At 51.2% G+C, this 25,144-nt stretch overlaps 9 protein-coding genes across 9 annotated transcripts; 5 read left to right on the forward strand and 4 right to left on the reverse strand.

Annotated features, from left to right (window-relative positions):
• Positions 1-566: 566 nt before the first annotated feature.
• Positions 567-1,663, forward strand: AKAW2_21507S (uncharacterized protein; the record flags this gene model as incomplete). The annotated part of the gene is made up of 5 exons (XM_041686339.1): positions 567-637; positions 692-828; positions 887-1,132; positions 1,183-1,359; positions 1,449-1,663. The coding sequence occupies 5 exons, from the start codon at positions 567-569 to the stop codon at positions 1,661-1,663; spliced, it is 846 nt and encodes a 281-aa protein (XP_041540333.1).
• Positions 1,664-2,028: 365 nt separating this feature from the next.
• On the forward strand, positions 2,029-4,816 carry AKAW2_21508S (uncharacterized protein; the record flags this gene model as incomplete). The annotated part of the gene is made up of 5 exons (XM_041686340.1): positions 2,029-2,037; positions 2,093-2,200; positions 2,266-2,951; positions 3,016-3,237; positions 3,292-4,816. 5 exons carry the CDS (start codon positions 2,029-2,031, stop codon positions 4,814-4,816), a joined length of 2,550 nt encoding a protein of 849 aa, XP_041540334.1.
• A 1,757-nt stretch (positions 4,817-6,573) lies between these two features.
• Positions 6,574-7,527, reverse strand: nctA (negative cofactor 2 transcription regulator complex subunit BUR6; the record flags this gene model as incomplete). Its single annotated transcript, XM_041686341.1, has 2 exons — positions 6,574-6,836; positions 6,918-7,527. 2 exons carry the CDS (start codon positions 7,525-7,527, stop codon positions 6,574-6,576), a joined length of 873 nt encoding a protein of 290 aa, XP_041540335.1.
• An 866-nt stretch (positions 7,528-8,393) lies between these two features.
• Positions 8,394-8,720, reverse strand: AKAW2_21510A (uncharacterized protein; the record flags this gene model as incomplete). The annotated part of the gene is made up of 1 exon (XM_041686342.1): positions 8,394-8,720. The coding sequence occupies one exon, from the start codon at positions 8,718-8,720 to the stop codon at positions 8,394-8,396; it is 327 nt and encodes a 108-aa protein (XP_041540336.1).
• A 980-nt stretch (positions 8,721-9,700) lies between these two features.
• Positions 9,701-13,230, forward strand: AKAW2_21511S (uncharacterized protein; the record flags this gene model as incomplete). Its single annotated transcript, XM_041686343.1, has 6 exons — positions 9,701-10,032; positions 10,109-10,218; positions 10,281-10,669; positions 10,724-11,003; positions 11,071-12,094; positions 12,159-13,230. 6 exons carry the CDS (start codon positions 9,701-9,703, stop codon positions 13,228-13,230), a joined length of 3,207 nt encoding a protein of 1,068 aa, XP_041540337.1.
• A 1,071-nt stretch (positions 13,231-14,301) lies between these two features.
• On the reverse strand, positions 14,302-16,560 carry CRN1 (coronin; the record flags this gene model as incomplete). The annotated part of the gene is made up of 8 exons (XM_041686344.1): positions 14,302-15,262; positions 15,312-15,773; positions 15,839-15,942; positions 16,015-16,063; positions 16,118-16,260; positions 16,326-16,385; positions 16,445-16,473; positions 16,527-16,560. 8 exons carry the CDS (start codon positions 16,558-16,560, stop codon positions 14,302-14,304), a joined length of 1,842 nt encoding a protein of 613 aa, XP_041540338.1.
• A 778-nt stretch (positions 16,561-17,338) lies between these two features.
• On the forward strand, positions 17,339-20,280 carry KAR3 (putative kinesin family protein (KlpA); the record flags this gene model as incomplete). Its single annotated transcript, XM_041686345.1, has 6 exons — positions 17,339-17,356; positions 17,411-17,552; positions 17,607-17,939; positions 18,300-18,431; positions 18,486-20,050; positions 20,104-20,280. 6 exons carry the CDS (start codon positions 17,339-17,341, stop codon positions 20,278-20,280), a joined length of 2,367 nt encoding a protein of 788 aa, XP_041540339.1.
• Positions 20,281-21,757: 1,477 nt separating this feature from the next.
• On the forward strand, positions 21,758-22,908 carry AKAW2_21514S (phosphatase PAP2 family protein; the record flags this gene model as incomplete). The annotated part of the gene is made up of 2 exons (XM_041686347.1): positions 21,758-21,867; positions 21,936-22,908. 2 exons carry the CDS (start codon positions 21,758-21,760, stop codon positions 22,906-22,908), a joined length of 1,083 nt encoding a protein of 360 aa, XP_041540340.1.
• A 1,105-nt stretch (positions 22,909-24,013) lies between these two features.
• Positions 24,014-24,922, reverse strand: AKAW2_21515A (DUF3431 domain-containing protein; the record flags this gene model as incomplete). Its single annotated transcript, XM_041686348.1, has 2 exons — positions 24,014-24,620; positions 24,675-24,922. The coding sequence occupies 2 exons, from the start codon at positions 24,920-24,922 to the stop codon at positions 24,014-24,016; spliced, it is 855 nt and encodes a 284-aa protein (XP_041540341.1).
• Positions 24,923-25,144: the final 222 nt, after the last annotated feature.

The raw sequence follows: 25,144 nt of genomic DNA on the forward strand, positions 1-25,144 counted from the left end.
AGGCCCGTAGCCTAGCCCTCATCTTCGATCGGCGAGCTACCGAACATGTCATGTTTGATCCGAGAATCCGACACATTGACAGCCAGTAAGCTAGCGCCGTGTTGCATTTAGCGCCGTAAGAGTTGATACCTCTCCCGAACCAGACCCGGGTGCATTAGCGGAACGCCTCAGCTGGACTACTTGTCCCCGGTGGCAGGTCCCCGAGGGCATGTTGCCCACGAAGATTCGTCTGTCAATGGAGGGTGCAGACTGGTACTACGCGTTCATCGTATGCATGTTCGTGTCGCAATCCCCTACCTAGCGGCATCCAGCCGGTTGTTGGCAGTCTGAGAGCCAATAGTTCGTTGCTACATGTCACGGGAAATCTTTTATTTCCTGCAACCCTCACCCGCAAGATTGCCACCTCCATTCCGTTGCCCCTCCAGTTGGAGGGTGACGGCGAATTTCGGACCAAGCATCGATTGTATAGTTAGCACTTTCCGGAAGGGCGGGGAGTGCAAATCAAATAACAATGATCTCTGCGCGCCTCCGTAGTTAACCCCATATCACCAAACTGTAAGCTCACCATGGCCTCCTATCACCGAGTTCTGGGCGTCTTCGGCAAGTCCGTCAAGGACAAAACGCTGGAGTGCGATTGGTATGTCGACCCTTCTGCTTGACATCAGGGTAGCTCAAGTAAACAGTTTACTAGCGATATTCATCCATGGGAAATCAAAATCAACGGTGAACAATGGCCAGGAAAGATCCGCCTCATCGGGTTTGTGGATGTGTTCTTCCTTTTCTCCTACTCGGCCAACGCACGCTTCGAGAAGGGAGTCATTGTCTATAGTATGGCATGGTGATCCTTGCTATACAAATTGATTAGTGGCCATTAACATGCTCATAGAGGAAAGATACGACCTTGAAAAGCTCCTTCAGCAGAGGGATGAAGCACGTGCGGAGGCTGGAGAGAAGATTGTCGAGGGAGATCTCGAGAATGCTAGCAGAGAGTTTCTCTATAGTTCTTCTGCTCCAGAAACTCCTTCGTCGAGCTTTCCAGGCCAGGTGAGAGACATTAAGACTGAGGTGGTCGAACTCAGTCCTGAGGCGTCGGGCTCGTCTTCTCCGTTGGAGAGCAAACAAGGCATGTTCTGTTAGTGCTTCATATCCGCACGAGAGCAAGTCTGGTCTAACTGAGCTCAGCCACAAACCAATCCATGGAGAATAAAAACCGTCTGGACCGTCTAGAGTTTGAAAACACGACATTGTACAAAGTACGCAGCTTGGGCTACGAAGTGGGTCTCAAAAACCGATATCCAGTCTCCTCCATTCAGGAATGGGTCATCGAAATCAACAAGCCCTACCATCGGGCGCTGAGACGTATGTGGGCCTTGATCTTTTGAAATTTCGCACATATCCATCTGCTCCGTTTATAGATGCTGACTATGCCTTGTGACGTGTGTAAACAGGACGCATTAAGCGGGCCATTAAAGAACACACGACCACTGAGCTCTTAGAAGATGTGGTTAGATGTGGGTTTATTTCACATGGTCAAATGGCCGGCCACGTTCTGTCCAAGTACCTCGTTGGGGGAGTTTTGGATGATACTCTGACGAAGTATATCGAGGGATTGGCGGTGGGAAATGGGGCAGGAAGGGTGCCACTAGCTAACCAGGGGTATTGAGTATAGACAACTGTACCAAGGATTTATATACCGGACAAATGTTGGATGTAGCTGTGTTTGGTGCTTATGATCAGATGGGTTGCGATAGTGATTCATGATTGTAGTAGTAGTTATAGTTGCTTCTGGAATAGGAAATGTTATGGAGGTATTTTAAGTAGTGGCCCAGGAATCTAACCCAAAAGGGGTAAACTGATAAGGCATCACAACTAGGCCTGATTTGGCAGGCGGCACTAACCCCTTTTTGCGCGGGCGAGCAATTGCTTCGCCGGCCTTGAGATTAATCTTCAGCTTCGACCTCCCCGCGGACTCTCCACTCCACTTGGGTCGGCTCCAGTTCCGGAGTAATATGCTGTTCCTACAGAACAATGGACTTTGTACGACTCCCCCCGTCCTTTCCCTTACCGCCCGTCCCTCAGCTAATGCCTCCAGTGGTCTCGTCTCATCGGGGGCTCCCGCTCGCTGTCTACTAAAGGCTTCCGGGCGTCCACTCCCACGGAGCGATTGGCGTCCTTCAAGCGGACATGCAATACCCTTCAGGTGCGTCGGCCCTTCTTCCTCCTCCTAATTATCCCCTCGTGATCTTTCCCGCTCATCAAACCTAGCAAATATGGCGCTCCAATAACTCCTCCACCGGCGAGCAATCCGCAACCGTTCACGCGCGTAATTGCATTGATCGCCTCATCTCCGTGCTGAGCGACGAGTCCCGCGGCCCAGCTCCGCATCCATGCCTCGCATATGCCTCGTCTTCGCAGATCTTCGTCACAGTCACTAAGCTCGCCTTGTCTTCCTACGACGATGGCATGCTCCGATCCGCGACCGTGTTCTTCAACACCCTTATCGATTCGGAGGTCGATGGTATTGTCGATAATCGACTCTTTGCCCGCGCACTGGTGGATTTAGTGCGACGTGCGGATAAACACTCGGAGGATGTTGAGGGACGACTCGTTGAGCTACTGTTCGGCGTGGCTAACAATATTCGTCTACAGCCGAATATTCTTCCTGCGTGGTTCGCCCCGCGGTCTGATGAACAGGAACGCGAACAGGGCAATGGTAATAACACTGGGGCTGAATTTGCGGGTGCAATGAGGAAGGATGATTTTCCGTTGTTCTACCTACTCGTAGAGTATGTGCATCATGCTGGTAGGGCAGGTGATTTTGCTCGTACAGGGTTGCTTTATTTGATCGAGACAGCTTCCAGGTCGAAGAATCTTGAGAGGTGGTTGATTGAGAGTGATCTCGCTACGCTTATGGCTACTGGATTGGGTGCGCTCTATAGTCAATTGGGCAGGTGAGTTCTATCATGGTTGTTCGTGGTGAGGATGAGGACTAGTGGCTGATATCTGTTGCACAAGCTTGACCTTCCCGGAGAATACGGACGAGAATATCCCGCACATCATTGCGCTGTCGGATCATGCGCAGCAAGACACTGCTCTTCCGCCAGTGCTGGGCATGTCGATGGATTCGTTCATGTCGTATCTGTTGTTCTGGCAGGATACCATTGATCATTGCAAGTCGGCGGAGGTAAACGGGACTTTGTTGGATCATTTCCAGATTCTCTTCCTGGAACAACTCTTGTAAGTTCGGTTGTATGTTGCTGGAATGCCGCTTGCTCATCATAACGCATGCAGGTACCCGTCGTTACTTGAGTCCTCCGATGTGCAAGGGGGTTCAACGGCTGCTGTGCTTACCTACCTGTATCGCATTCTCGAGTCTGTACACCAGGAGGACTTAGTCCACCGGATTCTTCATTTCCTGCTTGCGTCTCCCTCTGACTCGGAGCCTGCGGCAGTCGGAAAGAACATAGGTATGTCTGCCAGCCGACGCAAGTCGCTAGATGTCTTGGCTGCGTTCTCCGAAGAAGCTGCGCGGCCCTCGCCGTCGCTTTTCAACCTGAGAGATCTTGCCCTCCTTGGACTTCAGTCGACAAATAGACAGACTGTTCTGGCGACATTGCGGGTAATGAGCACCGTCCTGCAACGGCACCATACCTTTGCACGATCATTAATACGCACCGTTCCCGGCCAGCATGCCAAACAACGGACTGTCGGGGCGTTGAACGTCGAGCTGGAACAGCTTATGAACATGGCCACATCTACCGTTGATGACCCTACGTTGAATGAATCTTATGACAACTACCTTAAGGACGGGATGGCAATTCTCGAGGCCCGGCTGTGCATTCCCCCGGCCGAGGATTACCCGGAAGAGAGCCTGCCACTCGAGCTACGACACGACGACCCCATTGTGCGCGAGCTGCTCAATTGCCTGGAGAACTTTTTCACGAACAGTGTTATCGTGAACCTGGCATTAACCGAAGTCCTCGGGAGCATCGCCTCTTCGCACCTGATTGCTCTTGACGGCTGGCTTCTCGTGGACCCTTCCAAGTACATCTACAGCACATCGACGAACAATTCTTCAGACGAAACCCCTTCGACCACCCTTATTGAACAGATCCAGCGAGCCTACGAAGAGCCCTCCTGGTCCCACACCGACACTCCAGCCCTCACTTCGGTACTTCAGAAGCTCGTGCAAAAGATCCAGAAATGGCGCAAGGACATGCCGGACTTTGACATCCTCGTCGCCGCGCGTCGCGATCTCCTGCACCAGGACGACGAGCCCGCCAAAGCGTCCGGGCGTTCTCAGCGCAACTCCGCACCTCCTACCCGCTCTTCCTCCCGACACCCAACATCCAACCTCGACTCGGACTATGGGTCCCCTCGCGGCCGGTCAAGTCGACCCCTCGAGTTCTCCAGCACCGCCACCTCCTCTCCCAGTCGCGACGCCATCGGCTCTCCCACCCGCGACCTCCCCTTCCGACCGCCCCGCGATGTCTCCACGGCGCGCAGATCCGCCGCTGAAGAGCTCCGCCAGCGACTGGAGCAGCCGTTCCCAGTGGACGATGCGCCTCACGATGCCAACAACAATACCACTGCGGAGGAAGCAACTGACGAAGCAAACGACGACGCGGGCGACACCGCGGTCGTCGACGAAGAACCCCGCACTGCCACTCTGGGGCATGTCCTGACCAACGTAGTCATTCTCTATGAGTTCTTGTTAGAAACGTCGGCCGTTGTGCAGGCGCGGGGAACATTGTTTGGAGAGGCGGGATACCCGGGAATAGATGGTCCTGTAGATACTGCCACGGTTGAGGCATAGTCAATTACTGTATGTATTGATAGGGATGTTTAGTAAAGTCGTGGGCGGGACCTGCGATCATGGGTGACTGGCTGATTGTATGGATGGAATGTATACACATTATTATATCTTGTTCTATTTCTGGTTAGTGATACATCGTGTCTGAACATAACACAGACTATGATGTAGTTATCACAGGGTACATAGTAGCTACTAATGGCTGCCTAAGTGCCTGGGAAAGTTTGGTTCATTAGGCAGTCTAATACCTCACTGTACTAAGTAGCAGTCAACATACATGATGATAGCTAATAAACATTCTTGCCAAATAGAAGTCAACACACTAGAAGTAATCGTCGCAACAGATCTTCTTCCCACTCTGTGGAGCACTCATAAAGTTCTCTTGTCAGGGCAGTAAATAGTAACACCCGTTACGGTACAGTTGCTGTATAGTAATAGACAGTTAGGAACAATTATATACAATCAATAATCGACTCATGGATACTACTGTAAACCAATAATATACATATAACATAACAAAATAATAATCATAAAAACACTAATTTGACCCCACATAGTACTTACTTACTATTAGGCTTGTTTTTCTAGAGCTACTAACAGTCCAGTAGTAAGATGATAATATGGAGATGGAACCGAAATATATACTGACACAAATATCTATCTATATCTACTACGTCATCAGCTACAGTTGTTATTACTGATTTGCCAGTGGTTAGCCTATCACAATTACTACACAATCAGACTACTACTACTATTACTACTTACTTCCTATTCAAGTCCTTCCTTATAGAAATATGACAGAATTAGATTGGACTTGACCGTTTATGCAGACACGTGACTATCTAAGATAAATAACAATCCTAATGCGTGGAGTGTCATGTGACTTCATTTGGACACTTGTATCTATACTTATGATGTACCAGTACTACGTATTAAGAAGGGATGTCATTTAGTTATGCCTGGAATTTATTCTGTACTATTGATGATATATGGATGGACATATGTCTAGGAAAAAAATTATTTAATATTGCTACATTGCTGCACTTCAACTGAGCTGGATCATTTGGTGTTTACTTCATTGCTCGTATTTACGCGTCTTGTTACGCGCAGATCGTATATTCGGCTGAGTATACTTAAGTAGTAAATAGTATAGGTACACGCGCAGCTAAGTCCATGCGACGCAAGTAAGGTAAGTTGCTTCCCCTCCCTTGCCTTCCTGAGACTCCCTTTTAGTCATTACTGATACATACACATACAGTACAGACTGCTTGTCACTCCCTCGCGTGGTGATAACAAGCAAGAGAGTAAGAAAGCAAGCAAGAAAATTAGAGAAATCAGATACCCAATGGGATGGTAGAAAAAGGTAAAGAATCGAGAAAATAAGCAAATAGTAGTATTCAGATCACGCGATGCAAGCCCAACCAATCATCCAACCAACCTGATCATGCCCCCGTTACCACGAACGCCATATATAGATAGAGAGAGAGAAACGGTGGTAGCAGAAGTAGTAGCAAGAGTATGATAGTAAGTCAAGTCAAGTATGCGCCCGCTCTTATCCACCCAGTCTAAAGGATAATAGTAAAAAAGAAAAAGAAAAGGTTGAACCATCAATATCGATATCGAATCGAATCAAATGGCTGCCCATCGCGCAAGTAAATAGAAAGTCCCTCAAACCACATAATGCATGCCAGCTGACATTCAAGCCAGTTCGTTTCAAATAAGACGCGCGAATTGAGAACAAGAATCGTAGTGGGTATTAATTAATCACTCTCTTCTTTCGGACGACGTCCACCGCGCTTTCGTTTCGGTTGTTGTTCATTTTGATCACTGTTATCGTCATCGTGTTTGCGACTGGCCGGTTGATCAGGAACCTTGGCGATGATGTCAGCGAGGAAGTCGAGCACTTCGTCTTTCACGACGGCTTGTTTGAGATGCGAGGCTGTGACGCGTTTCGAGTTGCGGTCTTTGGCTTCGCGGGCGGCTTTGGTGACGAGGGAGATCATGAAGAGTTCGAGTGCTTTGGCTATATTTTGATTTGATTAGCGGTGATCTTTTTCGAAAACATGCGGCAATGATTGCTTCGGAGATGAGGGTGGCAACTTACACACTGCGATGGGAGTGACTTGAGCGACTTTACCGACATCTTCATCGGCTTGCATAATGCGCTTTATGCGCGCGACCGGAAACTTAGTCTTCACTTCCACATTGACGGGCACAGGAGCGGGCTTCGGAGGCTCTTCTTCTTCAATTACAGCGACGGGCTCCGCTTGTGGTTCCGGTTGCGGTTGAGGTGGAGGTGAAGGTATAAATTCCTCTTCTTCGTCGACAGGGTCGACGTACTTGGAGACGGGCGGGTGAGGCGCGACCTCGGCCGCTTGGGCGATACGCGACGAGCGACGAGCCATGTCCGGATCGGGAGGGAAGTATGAGGAGGATTGCTGGGGAACCCTGGTCTGCGGGACCGGGTGGTGAGGAAGCGATGGTTGTTGTGGTAGAGGTGGTAATTGATATTGCGGGGTGAAGAAAGGTGAGGCGTCGTAGGAAGCGCGATGGACGAAAGGATTCCCGAATTGGTAAACGGGGGAGTGGTGAGGAAGTTGATAGTGCGTGTTGTGGTTGAGGTTGTGGTTGTTGAAGGTAGGTGAGAGGGGAACTGACTGGAAGGTGGAAAAATCAGGGGATCGTGGACGATAGGATTGGTCTTGGTCTGTCATTGCTGTGGGGATTTTTTTTTTTCTTGTTTTTTTCTTTTTTTCTTTTTTCAATTTATAATATTTTTCTTTTTCTTTTTTCTTAAAGCAGAGATCCAGGCGTTATGGGCGATGCGCGTGCGCGCCTAACAGGAAAACGGCCTAGTATGGAATAAATATGGGGAACGTCTTTTTCGTACCTTGGCCGCCAAATTTTGGAGTGACAACAACAAATTGGGGAATGGAGGGATTTAAATCTACCAGGCTGATACCGTGGCCGGCATAACACACCACTGGAATACAGGATCTGGAGGAATTTCTGCCCGGGATAGAAAATGTAAACGATTTTCAATCCCACAAACACTTTCCGCGATGATTAAGATACTCGTGGTCGTGAAACCGATTTGTTTTGGGGATGTTTTTCTTGTTTGTGCCGATCGCGCGGCGCGGGTGGTCCGAGCTTCTCAAGAACGAATTTGGTGTAATTTTTGAATAAGTTTCTTTTTGGTCGAGAGCAAAAAGTGCGTGTACGAAAGGCGTGGCGTGGGTGGCCCCAGCATCCAGAGAGGAGACGAAAGGACCGGCGCCCTTTCTTCCGGGGGAGCAGCAGCAGCGGCCCTTTTAACCCTGGCCTGCCTGTTCCACTGCTCGCGCTAAAAATACTGTTCCTCAGGCTCCCTCTCCGATTTTTCTTTTTTTTCCATTTTACTTTTTCTGGGTCGGACGGAAACTGCTTGACTCTAACCTGACGGGTGGTACCTTCCAGTCACTCATCCTTCCTTCCTCTACAACATCCCCCCCAAATCCTTCTCTTTAATTAACCATCCTCCATCATCATGATCACTACGCCATCTTCCTTCTCTTCATTTCTTGTTATTCGGCATCATCCATCATGAAACCCCAGCTTTTCTAACTGACTGATCCCAGAATATGGCATCCTCCGCCAATTCATCCCGACTCTCATGCCCATCACTTTGGTGACGCGCTGCTGCCTCATCGCGAGGCCGTGGATGAGTCTCACTACTCATGTTTCGGGGTGTTAACTCAGCTGCGAACGAACCACTCCTCTCGTCGCCACCCCGCCCGGAGGCACTGGTAAAATGGTTCGTTCCCTGATTGGCCCCCCTCTGCTTTTGGCTTTTGCCGCGCGTGATTCCACCCGTCGAGTCTGCGTCAATGATGCAAAGCCACAGATCGTATACTACTGCTTCTCCCATGTATCATTTGTTGCTCAGTCGGGGGTGTTGGTGTCCCCCTGACCCTGTAGATAGTAGCTCTCTAATGCGGGAGCTAGTGACTATGTCTCTGATAGTCATGTCATCACTTATCTTGTGTTCCTGTTCCATGTCTTTGTTCCTTTCCCCTTTCATCATATTATCTATCCCTCTGGTTGATATCCCCCACCAAGACGCGTGATGATGATAAACAGAGCTCCAGAGATCGGGGGAGAAGGACGATTTGGCGCGCAGAGACCCACCAAAGGTATCGCCGCCGTCGGATCTCTCTGTGCTATTGCTATCTGATGGCAGTACCCCTTCGGTGAGGGAGTAAATAACTTGATCTAATCTGACAGCGCGTCGCTGGTTTCCCTTGGGCGGTACTTTGCGTCCATTTGATTTGCCCGTCGGAGATGAGAGGCAGATCTGCCTCTCTCTGACACTTACCTAGTAGGTAATTTAGAGATAGAGCTAGAGAATGCATTCTTTCCCAGAGTCGGTCTAGCGCTGGCCCTTCCGTAGCCCAGGTTGGAATCTGGAATCCTATCCTACAATGTAGTCGCAAGGTAACTCGTCTGCCTTGAGTTCGTGGCGCGCCGCAGGGATGGATGATGGATGACAACCAGGGGTCCAGTTCGCCGCAGTTGGCGGTGTGCCGTGCCGCCTTGAATATCCCTATGACTGGTCCCAAACCTTAGTGATTTAGTGGTCTGCAAATGACAAAGTCTTATTTGAAACCGCACGTTCTGGACGATGATGAGGCTGGACTTCCGTAGTTGGTATGGTGAGCAAGTTGTTCCGTAGAGAAGGATCTCATCCACATCCCCAATCCTTCTAAGCGCCAGGAGTATCCACCAACAACTTCAGCGTAACGGAACGGACAACCAAGCAGCAAAACCAGAATAGATGATGGATGTCACCTTCCAGTCAGGAAACAACCGAACGCAGGCGCTGGAGAAGAGGAGCAGAAGGGCGGGGCGATGCGCCGGAAAGCCTCGGACAGGCGGTTATTCCGCTCCGGTCCGCCTCCGGCCTCCAAATTTGGTCAAACAGGCACAGATTGTCCATCGCGACATTCACCCCGATTGTCGATTCACGGGCTTTGCATTTCCGAGCGACGCCAGCAGGAATGGCTGCCACCTCCTATTGATGGCGAATTAGATCGCGTTCTTTGTCTTTGCCAGTGTGGCTGCCTACTATTCCCTTTTCTGCACATACACCTTTCTTCTGGACTTTCCTTTCCCTCCGGTCTAGCCTCGTCATCCCCGATGGCTGTCGCAGATCAGCCTTCGGGCTTGATGGACATCGCCAGGTAGGTCATATTCCAGCCTTGTGCTCTTCGGTCATACATGTCTTTGGCCCGAGAAATAATTCGCCGTTCAATACAGCTCTCTCACCCAAGATGAGATCCCGTTCAAGCTGCGATGCGCCATGTGCAATAAGCTTGCCGTGAACGCCTTCCGCTTACCCTGCTGCGACCAAGCGATCTGCGAACATTGTACGCATCCGTTGACGACTCCGTGTTATACTTCCGTTCCATTCTAATCAATGTCCCGATAGGCCAGGCTTCTCTCCCGGAGACTTGCCCCGTATGCGCGCATACTCCCATCTCGCCCGATCTATGCAAGCCGAACAAAGCGCTCCGCACCACATTGAAGGCCTTTCTGCGTACAGAAGAGAAAAAGCGTGAGAAGGAGCGGCAGTCAGCAACCCCTGCGACGCCCGCAACCACCAATGGTGCAACAACCGCGGACGGCACTCCTGCTCAACTGGAGACACCTGCGGTGCCGAGCGCCGCCGAAGTTCCAGCCCCTGAAGAAATCCCTGCACCTAATGAATCTGTCGATGCTCCGCCGGTAGAACCAGCCAACCCCGCGGATGCCGGAGACCTAAATGTGCAGAACACACCAGGTGTGGGCGACGAAGCACCTACAGAGGCGCAGGCCCAAGTATGTCACCCAACATCAATCGCCTACATCTAGGCTAATCTTCCACTCGCACAGGATGACCAGTCTACAAGTGTCCCTGCTGACACGCAGAACGACGCTGGGGATGCGGAACACGACGGATCTGGTGAAGGCAACGAAGCCGATGAAGCCAAGACCGACCAAGTCAACGATGACGAAGCGTCCCAAGGTCCGGCGGGGAGCATGCTCCCAAATGGTATGGGCTTCGGCATGGGTGCCGGGATGTTCCCTAATATGGCTTGGAATAACAACGGTGGTTTCAACCCTATGGCCCAATTTATGAACAATGGAATGTTCAACTTCCCTAACGCTATGGGTGAGTTTCTGCTCGTCATCTCCTGCCCCGAGGCGACATTGGATTGATGAACTGACGTGCGCGCTAGGAATGCCTGGCATGGCGATGGACCCGATGGCCGCGAATCAGGGTATGTTTGGAGGCTACGGGATGAACATGAATGGCATGAACATGGGAATGAGTTTCGACGCGGGTCAGGGGATGTATGGGGGATGGGACGGCTCACAGAACAATATGTGGAATGGAGGCCAAGATAAATTCAATCCAAATGCTTTCGCAAATGGTATGGGTCCGCAGTTTGGGGGCCGCTCTGGATTTGGCGGTTATAATATGTCTCAACCCAACGGAGTTCATGCTCAAATGCAGCCGCAGCAGTTTCCTAGCCAAGATTATCCAAATGGCTCTTATGCCGGTCATGGCAGAGGCGCGTTCCGTGGCCGTGGCCGCGGAGGATTTGCCGGTGGTCGCGGTGGTTTTGGAGGGCATATGCAACCCAATCATCCTGCTAATGCTAACTATCCAGACTTCCCAAACCATAATCCTTTTAGTGATGGTCAGGATGGCGTATCTGGGGACATGTCCGGGGAGGTCAGTACTGAAGCCAATAAGGAAGGTGCCGGCGAGAATGCCCTAAGTGGCGATGTGACTTCTGCTCAAGATGCTTCGGCGGGAGATGCTGCCGCTGCCGCCGAAAACATGGGTGAGAACGGGGACTCTGATCCCAACATCAATAGAGACTCCACACAAGAGCTTCCAGGCCAGGAGGAGAATCAGCTGCGTGGGATACCGACAATTGATAGTCTAGACCAAGTCCACGCCGCACAAGGCATGTCGGGTGGCCCTATGGGCATGTCTGGCCCTATGGGACCTGGCTTTGGCAGAGGTGGCTATATGCGCGGTCCCTTCCCAGGCGCACGTCCTGGTGGCTTTAACGGTCCTCCGTTTATGACAGGCTCTAATATGTACCCCGAACCTCGTGGACAGGGTGTTGAAGGTGCACCGGCAGCTCCCCGAGCCATGCGAGAAGGTCTTCCCAACACCAGCGTTCTCCGGCAGCGGAACTTTCATGGACGTTCCTCAGCGACTCCCATGAGGCCCGAAGCCTCACAAAGGTAAGAATAATGCTCCACATGCAACCTATTGCAAGCCCGACCAATATTGATGATTCCTTCTCAGTGTAACCCCAACCCCAGGACAAGAGGACCAGCGCCCACAATCCGTGCCAAGATCGAAGTCGAGAGCTAGATCGGCATCAAGATCCAGGTCCCGGTCTCCTCCATCTCGTGCTGATAGTCGTCGCCGGTATCGTGAACGTTCTCCGAGTGTCAACCGTGGTACAGAAGAATCCGAGCGTAGACGAGATCGGCCAAGAAGGCCTCGTCGGGAGGACAAGTACGAAGAGCCATCCACTGCAGAAGATGGTCCTCGTATCCGCTCCCCGTCTCTAGAATCCAGAAGGTCCACTCACCGTCGTGACAGAGAGCGGGATAGACGCAGCGGTCGCCGGTCGCATCGTTCGCATCGTCACCGTAGCTGGAGCCGCAGCCCGAGTCGCAACGGCGACGCCGCCGGACCCGATCATCTCTCCTCCAAGGTCGAAGACAAGGATTCCAGAAACAAGCTCAGTGATGCGGTAGACCGCAGTTACCGGTCTGGTAAGGACCGCTCAAGCCGTCGCGACGAGGACCGCGATAGAGATCGAGATCGAGACCGAGATAGAGACTCCCGCCGTCGGGATCGGGATCGCGATCGCGATCGTTATCGAGAGCGTGAAAGAGATCGCGACCGCGACAGAGATAGGGAGAGAGAGCGCGACCGCGATCGTGATCGTGACCGGGACCGCCATCGAGAACGCGACAGGGAGCGTGACAGAGACCGTAAACGCTCTCGCCGCGACCGTTCTGAATCCCCCGTCAACAGCGAATACTCCTCCCGCCAGTCCCGCCGCGCCAGGCGGGACCGTGATGAAGACAAACCTTCAGCTGCAGCAACTGCTGCAGCAGCAGAGCCAGAGAAAGACCCCCATACTCTGGAACGAGAGGCCAGGAACCGCGAGCGCATGCTGAAGGAACAGCAACGTCGTGAGGCCATGCATGCAGACCGTGATGCTGGAAAGTCTTCTCGCAAGCGAGACAGCCGCGCCATGGCAGGTGGGCGTCGCTTTAGTTACAAGTACGAGGACGAAGAGAATGATGACGCTCGAGCTGCGCGCGTCGAGAAGGAGCGTGAAGCAGGTCGATGGAAGTAATCGCTCTCCTACTTCTCATATATTTCCCACGACCGATCAGTTCACCTTCCTTCTACTACTCACACATGCACAACACAACACCTCTATATCCCACCCCCCTTAACACCACTGCCTCACTCACTCCCAAGGTACTTCCATACAAGTACCCATATCCTCCCTACCTCTATCACCCAAAGAAGCATAGAAAAGAGAGATTCTCACGGGATATCCTCCTAATCTAACACCAAGAAAAATTACTCTCCATATTAATTCAAGCGCTCATCATCCAACACTTCTTACATTCTCATGTCACAAATTCTCAACCAAGAGGGAACAGAAAGAAAAAAGGGTCCCAGAAATTGCATGGCGTGCATTCGTGGTCGTTGCCGGTGGATTGGTTTCACATTACTATCTAGTATATTTGAGAGAGATGGTGCTTGCAGGCGCCCAGCTTGCAGCTATTTCATATGGATGGCGTTGTAGATAAGTTCCACATACTATTTTTATTTACTACTCCCTAGTAGTTTGTTGCTGGAATGAAGGCCTGGAGAATGTGAGATATTTGAACCTTTAACCTGATCTGTTTCTTCTCTACGAGTTAGTAATACTAGCATAGTAGTAGTAGTAGTAGTAGTAGTAGTAGTGGGCTGTAACAGAATACTCATGAAGCGGACAGTATATTTCTTGTCTACAACTAACTACTAGTAACTACCCACACTAACCAACCTGCCTTTAGAAAACCTCCATTCTATCCAATTTCGCCTCAATCTCGAGTAATCTTGCCACCGCTGAATCGACAACAACATAATCATCATAGAAAAGAGAGGGAGAGAAAGAGAGAGAGACACTGGTATTCGTATTGACATTGACATTGCGATCATGCTGCAGGTCATCAAGAATATAATAACACACAACGATGACGGGCTATGGACATAGAAGGGCAGAAAGAGGGACAGGGCTTTTGGAGCGATAATAGGGTGTTAGGGTGTGTTGTTAAGGATAAGAATGGTAGACAGCACAACACAAACGACTAAGGAAATTCAATACAGTACATTAAAGGATCCAAAGTTCTGGAAACTAATATCAAAAGGCTTAGCCCAGCTTAGCCTTGAGGGACTCGATCTCTGCAGTCAGGCTCTGCATCTGCTGCGCTTGGGAGGCGATCGTCTTTGTCTGCTCGGCGATCAGGTCCTTGATCGCTCCGATCTCGCGCTGGACGGCATCTGCTGCGACGGCAGCGCCAGTGGAGATGTCGGCGGGCGCGGCAACGGGGGTGATGACGGGGGAAGACTGCAGGGTTGTTAGTTGGGGAATGGGTTTTGCTAGGGGATAGGGATTGCGTACCTTAGCAGGGCTTGCTGCCTGGGTCTTGACCTCCTCTTCCTTCTGGTGCCAAGGGCTGGCCTTGATGGAAGGAGATGAGGCTTCGGGAGAGCGTGCAGGGCGCTCCACGGGCTTCTGCACCTCCTCAAAGCTCGAATCCTCCTCCACGGTCTCGGCCTCCTCATCGTCGGCAAACTTGGAGACCATGGCGGCCATTGAGGCACCCTGCTCCTTCATGGACGGGGCGGGCTTGGCCACCGGGGTCGGCTCGGGCGCGGGTTCGGGTGCCTTCTTCACGGGACTGGGCTCGGCGGCCTTGGGAGCCGGTGCCGCCTCGGGTTCAGAGGCGCCCATGGTGGAAGTGGGGGCGTCCTGCACTCCGGTGACCTCCTTCAGACCCTCACCCTCGTAAAGGTTGGCCATAGAAATCTTAGGTGGGATGGCTTCCTTGCCCGCAAGCCACTCAGAGGGGCCCATAGCAGGCTTCAGACCAGTTGTAGGGGGGTAGATATCGTCCTGGAAAGTCTCCGCACGGCGGGGCACGATGAAAGAAATAGGTTCAATGTAGCCGTCGTTAACGGTCTTGAAGGCACGAGCGACTTCGTTGTCGTGAGTGTTGACTCCACGCTTGGGCATGAAAGCGATACCACGCTGGGGATCAGCGGACTTGTATTCGGCAAGGTATTCGAACTTGTCGTTCTCGAGTTCGAAGTAGCGGATGTTACCGTCACTAGACATTGTCAGCCACGGCCAATACCTGGTTATCTCTCTAGACTTACCCTCTTCCAGCAAGGTACAGACACTGGGTGCCCTCGTCCCAGAAAGGCATGCATACACCGGAGATCGAGTCAAGGGTCTTGAATCCGTTGATGGGCTCCCGGGGAGCGCGGATATCCCACAGAGCCAATTGGCGGTCACTCATCTTCGAGAAACCGGTGGTTGCGATCCTGTCGTGCTCACCAAGCCAGACTGAGCGACTGTTCTTGGCACCAGAGTGTCCTTGTGTCTCATGCGCGGGGCGTTCCTGACGCACATCCCAGATGCGCAGCTTCTTGTCTCGCGAGGTCGTAACCAGAAGGGAGCCGTTGGCGCTCCACGACTGTGATTGCACAATGTCGCCCAGGTTCAGGGTCAGCTTGGGGGCGCCCGCTTCGATATCCCAGATCTTGACCGTGTAATCGCCGGAGGCCGTTGCCAGGATGTTTTCAGCGGCGGGGTTGAAAAGAACGTGACCTATCTTTCTGAGGGGGCGTTAGACTGTGTTCGCAAAGCACGAGTATTCGAGTTATATAACAGTTTCACTCACTTCGGGTGACCGGAAAGCTTGCCAACAGGTGCCACATCTTGGATCTCATCGGGGTCAAGATCAGGGCGCAGGGTGAAGTTCTCCGGCACACGCCAAAGGAAGACCTATCATGCGACCAATCAGTACCAATGAACAAAGCAGCTGCGGTGGCATGGGAATTTTCTGAGCGATCATACCTTGCCGTCATCAGATCCAGATGCAATCAGATCATCGTTGAAAGGGTTCCTAGTTCTGTTGGTCGTGTGCTACGATAGGGTGTTCACAACAACCACTGCTCACCAGTCGGTATCGAGGACCACGGCAGTGTGACCCCGGAAAAGAGGTATCCTCTCGGGCAGCTTCCCGCGCTCCTCCAGAGGAATGACCGCAAATGCACCTCCACCACCAGCTTCCCAGTTCACGGAGAGGTATTTGGGGTTGGCCTAGTTCTAGCGTTAGACGGACCTGGTAAGTGGTGGATTAGGGGCGGCGGCAACAACGGACGAACCTTGACGAGGTTGGTATCCCAGGCGTTCTTGGAAACGCGAAGGTTATCATAGCATTGCTCCTGCGACGACTGTGAGATTATGTCGAGTCTGTGAAGGGTCCAAGGGGCTTGTAGCGCACCTTTCTCGTCGGCCGTCCGAAGACGTGTCCTACTACCTGTCAGATTGCGGGCAGCCTGTGGGGAGGGGAAGAGGGAGCTCACGGTATTTCGAGGAACGCACGAATCGACCAGACATGATGCTTGTGGTCGAGAGGGTCACAGGGGGAAAGAAATGGCACAAAAACAAATAACAATGAAAGAAATGGAGGCAATTGGGAGAGATAAAAGGGTCTCAATGACCTTGAATTGGGGGGAACGGGGAAAGCTTGTCGGTCTGAAAGCAGCCGCCGTTACGGAGCCAGTCAGGGAGAGAGAAGTGGAAGTGGGAAGTGGACACACCCGCGTGCGGGCCAGAGATGAACAAGTGTGGCTCAGCAGGAGGAGTGGAAGATAAGGGACACTGGCAAAATCTAGAGTGCCAGAAGTGATAATGGAGATGCTGCAAGCGCAATGTCACAATTGAAAAAAAACAACTCGGTCTACTCCAATGATATTCTACTCCTAATCTATCAGTGCAATTTCGTCACAAACCAAGTAAATCAAGAACGGTATTGTTGTATTCATGACCGACATTACCTCTAGCCCGATTAGGCAATGGCGCACCCCGCCGGGCCCGGCTGAGTCAGCCAAGTTTGTTTACCGCCCGCCGTCACTCCAGAAACGCCCACCAAAGCTGCCCGGCAATCGAACCGTCGTGATAAACTAACTCACCTGCGCTGCCTCGACCTGCACCGAACGACCCGCTGACGTCTCGACTTGCGATGCAGTCCTGCCCCTAACAGGTAGCAGCCTGATTTGGATTTGATTGTCTTTGCTTTTTTATTCGAAAACACGCGCTTTTCTTTCCATTGTACTTGCCTTGACGCACAAATTCTCGAGTTGTCAGGGGTCGAGTTGGCCCGCCTGTGGAAGCTATGGAGAACGACCATATGGTGAATTCCTTCAATCGCACTTGACAAGTGATGGCTGCTGATACAACATGGCAGATGCAGTCCAGATCGTCCGCCCGTTCACGAATCCCCACTGGTCTAAGAGAGATGAATCCGGCCTCGACAAATGCCCGCTCCGGTCTTTTGCAACCCGGTACCATTGCGGGCGCCGTAACCAGCAAGACTACGAGCCTGTCGCGTATGTGTCAGGAGCTGTGGAAGCGGAGCAGCGAACAGAAGCTGACAGTCACAGAACCATCTCGTCCCAGAAGTACTACGCAAGCACCCGAGGTTGGCAGAGCCGGAGCCGGAGCAGCATCGTCGCGCGTCAACAGCACCACTAGAGTCCACACTCGCGCTAATTCGCACTCATCATCCACCTTGACCAGATCAGCCACCACATCCGCGCGATCGAAAGGAACCATTTCCGGGGTCCCCCCCGCTCGACCACACACCAGCATGTCTCGCTCACACTCCGTTGCCAGCTCCCGAAGACCGAACGGCCACGGCATCCCTCGCCCCGCGACATCGTTGGATACGCATGATGAGGAAGACTCCGCCGCTACTGTACTTGGTAAACGAAAGGGTAGGCCCACCCCGTGCTTTGTTCGTTCTGCTGCATATTTTTGCGCCCCATGCGATACGTCAAGCAATCGTGCTTTGCGGAAGTGGCCCAATACTAGTCCTGAGACTTTATTGTGCACTTCCCTGAAAGAGTTGGACCTGCAGCCCTCCCCCATTGACACATTGGATTTTGCCCCTTTGCCTTCACATGGTGCGCCAACTGGATCATTATCTTCGACGAACACGCCCGCGACTACCCCAGTCAAGGCTGCGCCGAATAAGATTTTGTCTCCTAAAAAGCACTCTGCTAGGAAGAAACCACCCCCTTTGCCGCAATTTCTTACCAAAGATTCAATGATTGAGACATTTAACTCTTCTACAGGTGCCGAGTGGGATCAAGAAAGCCGCGAAAAGACAATGGAGGATCTCATGAACACTTTCGTGACCAAGATGAGCCAAGCTGGACAGGAGAGTACCGGCATGAAGGAAGCCCTCGAGCTGTATAAATCTAGAGGTAAGCAACCTGTCGACAAGCACGCTGTACATCATTGAGCTGAGGATTTTACAGTCAGCGAGCTGGAGGCTTCTCGAAAGGAGATCACCGACATGAATCTGACCCTTCGCGTTGAGATGGAATCACTCAAGGTCCGACTAGGAGCATCGGAGGATGCGCTGAAGGATGCGCAGAGAGAGCATGAGATGGAAATCGACGAAATTGGCTCTCGTCAGCGCAGAGAACTGGAGTCCGCGCGGTTCGATGCTAAAAGGGAATTGGAATCATTGGCCTCGCAACATCAAGAGGAGATCCGTGAACTAAAGCGACGATTCGATCATGAAATGGAAGACGAAAGAGCTGCTCGGCTTCGGGAAATCAGTCAGATGACCTCACAGACAGCCATTGACACGCAAAAGACGAATATGGAGCTTGAGAGGAAAGAGCGAGAAATTGCGACGCTTCATAATGACATGCAAGCTCTGCGGGCGGAACTTGAACGTGAGCGCAAGAGCAACCGGGATCTTCGCCAGAACCTGGACACAGCCAGTAGCAATAGTGTGACAATGGAGTCTTCTGTCCGCGCACTCAAGGCAAGAATTGAATTCCTCGAATCTGGACGAGAGGAGCAATCCCAGGCCTTTGAGCGCTTGAACCAGCAGATGATGGATGCGCTGGCCGAGACCAACGCTACGAAAGACAAGCTGCGGAAGGAAGAGACCCTGAGAAGGAAACTTCACAATCAGGTGCAAGAACTAAAAGGCAATATTCGCGTGTTTTGTCGAGTTCGTCCATCGCTGCCTTCCGATCCTCCCACTGGCTCGGCTCAGATTCAGTATCCCGATGAGACAGAGGACAGCAAAGAGATTGCCGTGCTGGGTCCAGAAGAGAAGAGCAGCCTCGGTACAATCACAAGAAAGAACAGCAATTTTTCGTTCGATCGTGTTTTTGGACCGTCAACGCAGAATGCCGAGGTTTTCGATGAGATCAGCCAACTTGTCCAAAGCGCCCTGGACGGATACAACGTGTGCATCTTCTGTTACGGTCAGACTGGTAGTGGAAAGACGTACACGATGTCTTCGCTCGACGGTATGATCCCTCGTGCAGTGCACCAGATCTATGAGACAGCTACTGGCCTGGAAGAGAAGGGCTGGCGGTACACTATGGAGGGTAACTTCGTTGAGGTGTACAATGAGAATCTGAATGACCTTCTTGGTAACCCTGAAGAACTGGACAAGAAGAAGCTGGATATCCGCCATGACATGCAAAGAGGGAAGACGATCATCACGGATGTCACTACTGTCCGGTTGGAGTCTCCTGAGATGGTCGAGACAATCCTAAAGCGGGCCGCTTCCAACCGCTCTGTTGCAGCTACCAAGGCCAACGAGCGATCCTCCCGGTCTCACTCAGTCTTCATTCTCAAATTGATCGGTGAGAATGACATTACTGGTGAACGCAGCGAAGGAACACTTAACTTGGTTGACTTGGCCGGTAGTGAACGTCTGAGCCACAGTGGTGCGACTGGTGAACGCTTGAAAGAGACGCAAAACATTAACCGCAGCTTGAGCTGTCTGGGAGATGTTATCGCTGCCCTTGGACAGGGCAAAGAGGGCGGACACATTCCCTACAGGAACAGCAAGGTTCGTATATTTGACTCAATTATTCAGTGGAGAAGTGACTGACTTGTATGCAGCTTACGTATCTCCTCCAATTTTCATTGGGAGGTAACTCCAAGACCCTCATGTTTGTCATGGTCAGCCCGCTGCAGGCACATCTGGCGGAAACGTTGACCAGTCTCAAGTTTGCGACCAAGGTACATAACACGCATATTGGGACCGCCAAACGGCAAGCGCGCGTTCGTGATTCTTAATCTATGATACCTTTTGATTTTCTGTTCTGGGTGGCCTTTATGATCCAGGCCTTGGCAGAGGTGTTTGGGAGTTGCTTTTCCTCTCTTGGGAGTGAGATGTCAGCCTGTTTTGTTTATACCTGTGGATATTATTGGCTTAATATTATGCCAATTCTTTGTTAGCAGTTTAGTCCGATGCAAATAAATATGGATCGAGTGCGTACATACATGCCTTGGTTTATGTCGTTAATCACCCGTCAGCTTATGTTTCAGTCAGTCGAAATTGAAGTAGACCTCGTCTAGTTCTAATCCACCACTCTACATAGAGAATATAGATGGAAATCCTGCAAAGCATCATGATCTTCCTGCAGCTTCGTACTCACTACTCCTCGCTACCGAAGACCATACGTGACAACGGCAGAGGGTAGACCCTGTACGATGACATGTAGGGTGGGGGCAGAAAATAGAACAAATAACAGCGGGCTATGTGAACTACTTACGAGTCACCAGACACTTTTCTTCTCTCCTTGATCTAGCAAACCCTCATCTCGCGCCTCGCAGCCGCAGGCACACTACTAGCAAGTCTCTATGACCTTCTCCCCTACGAAAATTCCGATTGACTTCGAGACCCGTGCATCGACACTCTCGTCCTCAGCGTAGATTTTTTGAATAGTCCTCTTGAAAGTGTTTTCTTATCATTGTGCATGATATCGGCAGGTTGGAGATGGTCGTGGTTTTAGGGTTGTTGTGCTGTCGTTGATGCTGGTTGGGGTGGAAGGGCATCCCTGTAAATATATTGGATCGAGGGGACCGATGGCGTTATAAATTGCAGAAGAGGGGCCCAGGAGTCGAAGCTAGAAAACTATATATGTTTGTGAGTAGTTTGCTGTGTAGGATATAACGGAAGAGGCTGCCAGATTTGTGCTGGAGATTATGGAGCTGGCTGAGATAAACATTTTGAAAGACTCTGGGCACTGACTACTATTCTGAGTACAACAAAATGCATCTCCCTCTTCTCATTATCTCATCCTGCTTTTCTCTAAGATTTCCATATCCATGGCTCCCCGAACGGTAGACTGCGTGTGACAGAAAGTTCCGCTAAGACTCGCTTCCGGAGCTTATTTTACGAACTCTCCTACAGTTTTGTGTTACATAGCCCCCAGCCACGTTAGGCAGAAGCTTTAAGATGTATACTTTGACAATGCTTAGCTCAATGCTTGCACGGTTTAAAACGACAATCATGCCTGTTATGGTCGGGACTAGGCTGTACCACTCGGCTATTTATGGCGTCCGCCAGGGCATCCAGACTTTGGATCGTAAAAACGGGTCCAACAATCCCGTGCTAATTTAAGGGACTGACAATGGATAGGCTTCTTTGACATCTGCGGCCGGGCATGACCCACTGTTATAAGTAAAGGTTCCCACGGCACATGCAGCAATAAAGAATCACTGGGAATCACTCTCTACCGCGTGTCCATACTATTCTAAACTCACCATCATGGCATCGACACCACAAGCTGATGCAGACTTCGACATGCTGTCCACTCAGCCCAGACGAACTCCAAAGAGTGTGATAGCCTCATACGTGCTGGATTGGGCATTCATCATGTTCGATAACCCTCACACATTCCCCTCATTCATCAAAAATACAGTACTAAACCATCTCACAACATCAGTATCCTCGTGATCACAGGTGGAATCCTCTACAAAATCACCGGCTCCGAACACGTCTTCTCCCTCGACGACGCAAACATCTCCTACCCCCTCAAATCCGACACCGTCTCCATCACGACTGTTGGCATAGTCTGCTGCGTCGTCCCCGCCGTCCTCATCGCAGCAATCTGCCTCCTCACCCCCCTCCCCTGGCCCCGTCGTCCCTGGGAATGGCACGCCGGCTGGCTAGGCCTAGCCCTGAGTCTCGCGGGTGCATTCTTCCTCACCTCCGGTCTGAAAGACGTGGTGGGTAAACCACGACCGGACCTTCTCGCCCGCTGCCAGCCCGATCTAGCCAACCTCACTACCTACGCTGTTGGTGGACTGGGTCTCCAGCGTACAGAGTCACCGGTTATGGTAACATCGGCTATCTGCAAGAACCCCGATGCGACTGTCATCAAAGCTGGGTTTGCTGCTTTTCCATCCGGGCATTCTTCTTTCGCTTGGGCGGGGTTGCTGTATCTGTCTCTGTGGCTGGGCGCTAAGTTCGCGGTGTCTGTTCCTGTCCGCTCTATGTCTTATATTGCTGGAGGTGGCCATAAGAAGACGGAGTCGTCATTCAGCAGGGCGTCAGCGGTGGCTGCTCCGCCGTTGTATCTCCTTGTGCTCATTGCAGTTCCTGTTGGTGGCGCGCTCTATATCTGTGCGTCAAGGTATATGGATTACATGCACGCTGGGTGGGATATACTGGGAGGTAGTTTGATTGGGATTGTGTTTGCTATTTTGGGGTTTATGTGGTATCATGCTCCTGCGGGACAGGGGTATGGCGGATGGGCTTGGGGGCCTAGACAGAGGGTTGGGGCATTCGGGGCGGGTTTTGGAGATGGAGTATGTACTGGAAGTGGGAGGAGGAATATGGAAGGTGGTAGAGATGGGTATCAGGATTTAGAGCTCGGCGCTATGCGTGCCTCGCGGGGAGTTATGGAAGGTGCTTAGCTAGTAGCTAGAGTGGTTGAACTTGATTCAACTATGTATTTCCCATCTGGAAGATTGTTTCTTTTTTTGTATGTACTGTGGCCTTGTCAATACAGCGGGTGAACGATAACGCAGTGCCAGAATTAGTGTGGATACAGCTAGAATGGGAGGCAACTACCAACAACAGAAGAACACGAGCATGCATCATATCGCCTAAATCCACCAAATCAATCAAGCCAATGCATCACAACAAGTCAAAGTACAAGCGAATGCTGACCAACACGGCAATCTGTCTCGAGAGCACCTCAACCCAGGGACGGGCGTAGGTAGACCCACCCGCAGATCTTGCCGAGTAGATAACTCAATTTGTGCTGTGGGTCCGGGCCCAGAGAAATTCTATTCAAACCACCGTTTACTGTGCAATGAGAGTGTCTGGATCTGGCACGTGGGATAGTTCAGGACTCATCCTAGTGTACAGGGTACTGTTCTTGAAGGGTGTGATGGGGGATTCCCGAGGTATCTGATTCATTCGGTCAATTTCCTGGGAAAAATTGTGCATGGAGAGGAGAGAGAGATGGGTGGCTATGGTACTAATTTTGGAGGTGTAATCAGGTCGGGCGTCCGAACTTCCGAATCCTTTGGAAAGTAATGGATCGTGCCTTGCAGGTAGTGGTGGTGGTGATGCTAGGCAGCCGTGTATGGATACGATAGCAGGAGGGAGGGGAAGGTAATTTGCGGGATGGATGGATGTACAGAGTAGGGGATACGAGGGTATTAGGCTAATAGAGGGAAGATGAACTATCTTGGTAGCGTGGGGTGTCAGGGTGATTGCCATCGGTGTTTGGGGCCGTAGTTTAGGGCTTGTTTAGTTGTTATTTTTGATTGTCTGCTTGGTGCTTTGCGTTAAATAATAAGCCGTAATGATTCACTATTGATATTGATGAGTACAACGAGAGAATGGCAACAGCAAGAGATTAATGTAATATATTTACAACACGCTTGTCACACAGAATGCTTAACACGTCATCATTCAACATAGCCCATACACCTCGCAATAACAGACTTCTTCATCCGGGCAACTAAGCCGGGGTCAGCATTGCTCTACTGTCAGCAGAAATCCAACTTACTAGACAGCTTCTTTGCCAAAGATGATATGCCAAAGATATTCCATAACCCTCCCACTGTGAGCATCATCCAGCGGCGTGAGGATAATCCACTGCCGTATCTTGATATAGTCTTCGCGTGGTCGCTGAAGCACCTGCTCTCGAGATACTGCAAACTGCGCACAACATGCTGCCGCAACCGTGTCAGGGATTTGCATGGCGCGTTTGTCACTTCCGAGCGCAAGATCAGTCCCGTTCAGTGGGGGTGTGCTGGTGCCTTCAAAAATTTCCGTGAAGATATCACGTGTTACGTGATGGTATATGGCCTTGCACCCTGGGTTCAAGTTACATCGTAGATTGACATAGCCATTCTGCTGGACAAAGTTCAGCTGTAGGGCTCTCATGGACCATGCATTATCATGCAGAGGTGCATCGACATGCCAAGCTCGAAGAAAGCCCGAGCGATGCGAATGGATAAATGCAATGGTGGAAGGGAGTCTATCATAGTGATCAATAAGGTATGTTAGGTAAGCCATGGATTCATGGCCCTTGTTAAGGGGTGTTGTAAATTGTCGGGCATCATCTGCAACTTCTCGTGATGGGTTGACGATGTAGATAGCTCGTTGCCAGCTTCATATGATCAGTGAACAATTTGCAGCTGTTGGGAAATGTTAAGCTGCCTACTCGGGTAGTTCTTGCTCAATCCATTCTGTCTGCTCCTCCTGTAGCTTCGCAGCCACGATCACCTTGTCGCCAGTCTGACCTGGAGAAGATATTGTCACTTGGCTGGTCCGCTCAAGACTGAACCAATCAACTATGTACTCTTGTGCACGATACTGGTCGCAAAGATCCGTGAGGTGGCTTTCCAAGAGTATCAATATAATGAGAAATAATAAACAAATGCAGAGTTGAAAGCGCGACGGCCTTCGCATGATGAGTGGCAGGTAAGAAGCAGAGGCGGGGAAATCGCAGCAAATTCTCACTCTCCATATGTAGACTTCCGAAGCATTCAATCTTATCTGTAATGCATGGCAGGCTTCGGGCTCGGTGTCTTATCTGTGTTGCTGAAACACCTACATACCTATGGATCGCAGCATACCTGCATTGCGATGGGTTTGGAATGCGCGGAAAAGTCACCCCAGTGCCACTGGTTG

The sequence above is a fragment of the Aspergillus luchuensis genome, chromosome 2 (assembly GCF_016861625.1).
Source record: "Aspergillus luchuensis IFO 4308 DNA, chromosome 2, nearly complete sequence".
NCBI classification, from domain to species: Eukaryota; Fungi; Ascomycota; class Eurotiomycetes; order Eurotiales; family Aspergillaceae; genus Aspergillus; species Aspergillus luchuensis.